The sequence below is a fragment of the Salmo salar genome, chromosome 01, assembly GCF_965601325.2.
Source record: "Salmo salar chromosome 01, fSalSal1, whole genome shotgun sequence".
NCBI lineage: Eukaryota > Metazoa > Chordata > Actinopteri > Salmoniformes > Salmonidae > Salmo > Salmo salar.
The window spans coordinates 101,679,001-101,685,000 of record NC_138291.1 but is presented as its reverse complement, the minus strand read 5'-3'; the positions used below and the strand labels follow the sequence as shown (position 1 = coordinate 101,685,000).

General features: G+C 42.9%; 1 protein-coding gene across 10 annotated transcripts in view; it reads left to right on the top strand.

Moving 5' to 3' along the window:
• The window catches only part of LOC106611148 (neurexin-1a), a 557,947-nt gene that overhangs the window by 241,503 nt on the left and 310,444 nt on the right, over positions 1-6,000 (top strand). For all 10 annotated transcript variants that reach the window (XM_045724959.2, XM_082978410.1, XM_045724935.2 and 7 more), the window contains one exon: positions 4,657-4,838. In XM_045724959.2, the coding sequence (XP_045580915.2) occupies positions 4,657-4,838 (182 nt within the window). The remainder of the gene's footprint in view (positions 1-4,656; positions 4,839-6,000) is intronic.

Below are 6,000 nucleotides of genomic sequence, written 5' to 3'. Positions count from 1 at the left end.
TCTCTTTGGTGGTACTGCTATGCACATATCAATGGGCCTTTAACTACACCACAAATAATCCCCAGAAAATGAGAAAATAGGGAAAGATTATCTATATCTTCTTTGTGATTTAATAATTTATTTGGGAAGTGACCACCAGCATGATCTGTCGGTCGCTTCAACAGACAAAGGGGAGAGATGCCGACTGAATGCTGTGAAAGGTCTGTGTGTGTGTCATACAACACTGACATGCTGTGAAGGGGTTGTGTGTGTGTGTCCTACAACACTGACATGCTGTGAAAGGGTTGTGTGTGTGTCCTACAACACTGACATGCTGTGAAAGGGTTGTGTGTGTGTCCTACAACACTGATGTGCTGGGAAAGGGTTGTATGTGTGTCCTACAACACTGATGTGCTGGGAAAGGGTTGTGTGTGTGTCCTACAAAACTGATGTGCTGGGAAAGGGTTGTGTGTGTGTGTCCTACAACACTGACATGCTGTGAAAGGGTTGTGTGTGTGTGTCCTACAACACTGATGTGCTGGGAAAGGGTTGTGTGTGTGTGTGTGTGTGTCCTACAGCACTGACATGGAGTGAATGGGCATAACTAGATTAGGCTGGGTCGTGGATATGGAGCGAGTTGTTTGGTGGCTCGGTCGGGGATATGGAGTGAGTTGTTTGGTGGCTGGGTCGGGGATAAGGAGCGAGTTGTTTGGTGGCTGGGTCGGGGATATGGAGTGAGTTGTTTGGTGGCTGGGTCGGGGATAAGGAGCGAGTTGTTTGGTGGCTGGGTCGGGGATATGGAGTGAGTTGTTTGGTGGCTGGGTTGGGGATAAGGAGCGAGTTGTTTGGTGGCTGGGTCGGGGATATGGACTGAGTTGTTTGGTGGCTGGGTCGGGGATATGGAGCGAGTTGTTTGGTGGCTGGGTCAGGGACAAAAGTGTCATGCTCATAGGGGCATGTGCCCTCTCAGATTTGTCCTGTAAATATTGTGTTACATCATGATTACCCTATTTAACTTGCACAAGGCATGCAGTATATATATTTTCATTACCTTTATTTAGCTAGGCAAGTTAGTTAAGAACAAATTCTTATTTTCAATGACAGCCTAGGAATAGTGGGTTAACTGCCTTGTTCAGGGCCAGAACAACAGATGTTCACCTTGTCAGCTCGGGGATTTGATCTTGCAACCTTTCGGTTACCAGTCCAATACTCTAACCACTAGGCTACCTGCCACCCATGTACCTCAGCACAGTATTCTTCCATTGTACCATTAATGAATGACATCACTTCTTTTGTTAGCTGATCATCCAGGATATTGACTAGAATGAAGAGAATGTGATAGAGCAGGAGAAATAGATAGAGTTTTTATTTGTTTTACCTTTACTTAACTAGGCAAGTTAGTTAAGAACATATTTTTATTTTCAAGGACGGCCTAGGAACAGTGGGTTAACTGCCTTGTTCAAGCAGAACAACAGATTTTCACCTTGTCAGCTCAGGGATTTGATCTTTCAACCTTTCGGTTACCAGTCCAACACTCTAACCACTATATTTATATCTCTCCACTCATCCTGTGATGGATAGATACAGTCCAGTGGGAGGGGAGGCAGAGGAAGAGAGGGGGATGGACACACAGTGCCTTCAGAAAGTTTTCATACCTCATGATTTATTCCACATTTTGTTGTGTTACAGCCTGAATTCAAAAAGTTAATTTACAACTGGAAAAATAAATAAACATAAATATGGGTTGTTTTTACAATGGTGTTTGTTCTTCATTGGTTGCCTTTTTCTTGTGGCAACAGGTCACAAATCTTGCTGCTGTGATTGCACACTGGTATTTCACCAGATAGATATGGGAGTTTATCAACATTTGATTTGTTTTTTAATTCTGTGTGGGTCTGTGTAATCTGAGGGAAATATGTGTCTCTAATATGGTCATACATTTGGCAGGAGGTTAGGAAGTGCAGCTCAGTTTCCACCTCATTTTGTGGGCAGTGTGCACATAGCCTGTCTTCTCCTGAGAGCCAGGTCTGCTATGGGCGGCCTTTCTTAATAGCAAGGTTATGCTCACTGAATATGTACATAGTCAGAGCTTTCATTCATTTTGGGTAGGTCACTGTGGTCAGGTATTCTGCCACTGTGTACTCTCTGTTTAGGGCCAAATAGCATTGTAGTTTGCTCTGTTTTTTTATTTTTACATTTTATTATTTTTTGTTTTCTCATGATTCGATTGGGTCTAGTTGTGTTGCTGTCCTGGTGCTCTGTTTGTGCTTGTGAACAGAGCCCCAGGACCAGCTTGCTTAGGGGACTCTTCTCCAGGTTAATATCTCTGTAGGTGATGGCTTTGTTATGGAAGGTTTGGGAATCGCTTCCTTTTAGGTGGTTGTAGAATGGAACGGCTGTTTATGGATTTTGGTCATTAGTGGGTATCGGCCTAATGCTGCATGTGTTCGTTCATGTGTGTTGTAAAACAGAAGAGTGGGAGGATGCAATGTTTGACTGATAATGTAAAATAATACATAACTTGGTCGTGAGAGAAAGAGAGAGAGACCAATAATTAACATAATGGGACAAACACCAAATTGAGATTGCGTGTAGAATTCAGCAAAAATATCCTCTGTGTACAACTTAAAACACCAAATAATGCATGCAGAGTCTCAATTTGGTGTTTGTTCCATTTTGTGAATACTTGGTCTTTCTCTCTCTCTCTCGCTTGCTCTCTCGCTCTCTCTCTCGCTCTAACAACCAAGTTCTTTATAATTTGACATTATCAGTCAAACATCGCAACCTCCCACTCCTTTGTTTTACAACACACATGAACAAACACATTCACGCACACACGCACACACGCACACACACGTTCACACACACGTTCACACACACCTCACACCTAAAGAAAATGTTGATTGTCAAAGAACTCATGTCAGTGTTTTTTTGCCAAATGAATTAATTGATCTATTGAGGGGCAGTAGGGGGGCGGTAAGTAGCCTGGTGGTTAGAGCGGTTGCTAGATCAAATCCCAAAGCTGGCAAGGTAAAAATCTGTCGTTCTGCCCCTGAACAAGGCAGTTAACCCACTGTTCCTAACCCACTGCTGTCATTGTAAATAAGAATTTGTTCTTAACTGACTTGCCTAGTTAAATAAAGGTAACATATATATATATATATATATATATATATATATATATATATATATATTTAAATATATATATTGTTATATATTATAACAAGTCTACTTTAACTGATAGAAATAGACACTGATTTGACAAACAGCTCAGTGAGTAAAACCCCACGGCAACAACCATCATTGGAAAATCTGATTATTAGTAGGCCTTCAATCTCTCCTCAATTCTGCTATTTGGGAATAAACTGCTTTGTTCATTAGTAGAAAAGGCTTTTTCCTCCTACCCATCAATTTGAATAGGTCACTAGTGTCTACTGCTAGCCTCTCTCTTCCCAGTGAGTTAGCTTTCTACCACAGCCTTTCAAACGAGGAACCGGATGGTACACTTATTCTAGAGCACATTTGTCAAACACATTCCACGGAGGGCTGAGTGTCTGTGGGTTTTCGCTCCTCCCTTGTACTTCATTGATGAATTAAGGTCACTAATTAGTAAGGAACCCCCCTCACCTGATTGTCTAGGTCTTAATTGAAAGGAAAACCCCAAAACCGTCAGACACTCGTCCCTCAGTGGAATGAGTTTGACACCGCTGTTCTAGTGTATTCCATCCAAATAGAAGCACATTTGATATTTTTTTTTCTCAGTCAGGCATACACACACGAATACTGAAGACCGAGGTGTAACGTGCTTTACTCTAATCAGGATAAAGCTCCAGGCACCATCTGTCTTTGAGACCCCTAACCAAGCGTAGGAGACAAGGGAGGTGGCCTGCCAGTGCTGCTTGGCATGGTGGGTACCTCAGCAGCGGCAGTGGTGGCGGAGACATACAGTAGCTGGGTGTTTCCTTTTTCTGTGCCCTGCTTGTTTATATTTTCCTTCAGAAGCTCCAAAGGCAGTGGTGTGTAATAACGAGGCATCCAGACGATCCAAAGGCAGTGGTGTGTAATAACGAGGCATCCAGAAGCTCCAAAGGCAGTGGTGTGTAATAACGAGGCATCCAGAAGCTCCAAAGGCAGTGGTGTGTAATAACGAGGCATCCAGAAGCTCCAATGACAGTGGTGTGTAATAACGAGGCATCCAGACGATCCAAAGGCAGTGGTGTGTAATAACGAGGCATCCAGAAGCTCCAAAGGCAGTGGTGTGTAATAACGAGGCATCCAGAAGCTCCAAAGGCAGTGGTGTGTAATAACGAGGCATCCAGAAGATCCAAGGGCAGTGGTGTGTAATAACGAGGCATACTTACACATACGGGAACCTGCTTCACTGGAAGAAAATGACTCCCGTTTTATCTGTGTTAAAGTCAGTGTGTGTTTTCATGAAGGTCAAGTTGCAGTTTTAAATCCTTGGCATTACTATACTTTGGGTGTTTGTGTTTCGTAACTTTGATGACTCACAAATATTCCTTTACAGAAAATATTTCGGGGTACATCCGAGGAGATTTCACATCCAACTACTTTCTTTCTGATGTGACAATATTATCCTGACTTTAAACTTTACAGAGATAGTGGTCCATTTCAACTTATTAAGAACCTAACCCTCTTTCTCTCCTCTCTCTCCAGCTGGAACTACTTATATATTTGGCCGTGACGGTGGACTAATCACGTATACATGGCCTCCCAATGACAGGCCCAGCACGCGGGCAGACAGGCTGGCCATAGGTTTCAGCACACAGCTGGAGGATGCTGTTCTGGTGAGGGTGGACAGCTCATCTGGCCTTGGAGACTACCTGAAGCTACACATTGTAAGTCTCTACTACTCTACTCAGCCTCTACTGTTGTCCTACTGATACTCAGCTCTATTTTACTCTACTCAGCCTCTACTGTTGTCCTACTGATACTCTAATCTATTCTACTCTACTCAGCCTCCACTGTTGTCCTACTGATACTCTATTCTACTCTACTCAGCCTCTACTGTTGTCCTACTGATACTCTAATCTATTCTACTCTACTCAGCCTCTACTCTAATTCACTAGTTTATGGATTTCCTAATACACACCCACAAATATGCTACATGATGATGCAGGTGATGATGATGCTGGTGATGATGATGCTGGTGATGATGAGGAAGATGCAGATGCTGGTAATGATGATGATATTATAACGATGAGGAAAGTTCTACAATGAAGTAGCATAATCATGACCTTATAACACTAATGGATAGTTTAATGATAATGGGGAAGTTGATTCATAGAAGCATCGGTGTGGCTTCACACTAGTAGCGCCGGGAACCGTTTTTGGCATTTGGCAGGCATCAAATGCGTGCAGTTCTAGTATTAACAAGATGCTATGTCCTGCTTCCCTCTGGTTCTGGTCTGTGTATTGTAGTGTCTCATGTGAGCCTTAAGCCCAGAGAGCCAAGTCAGAGCCTGGGGAGACAGAGCTGTTTTTTTGTGTTTTGTTCATACTGCTCTGACTTGCCCTTCTGACTCCCTGACCCTTCTCCAACACCAGTCTCTCTCTCTCTCTCTCTCTCTCTCTCTCTCTCTCTCTCTCTCTCTCTCTCTCTCTCTCTCTCTCTCTCTCTCTCTCTCTCTCTCTCTCTCTCTCTCTCTCTCTCTCTCTCTCTCTCTCTCTCTCTCTCTCTCGCGCTTTCTCTCGCGCTTTCTCTCGCTCTCGCGCTCTCTCGCTCTCTCTCTCGCTCTCGCGCGCTCTCTCTCTCTCTCGCGCTCTCGCGCGCTCTCTTTTCAATGGGTTTTATTGGCATGGGAAACATATGTTTACAAGTGAAATAGATAATAAACAAAAGTGAAATAAACAATAAAAAATGTACATTAAACATTACACATCGAAAAGTTCTAAAGGAATAGAGATATGTTAAATGTCATTATGGCTATATATAATGTTGTAGCATTGTGCAAATTGTTTAAGTACAAAAGGGAATATAAATATACATAAATATGGGTT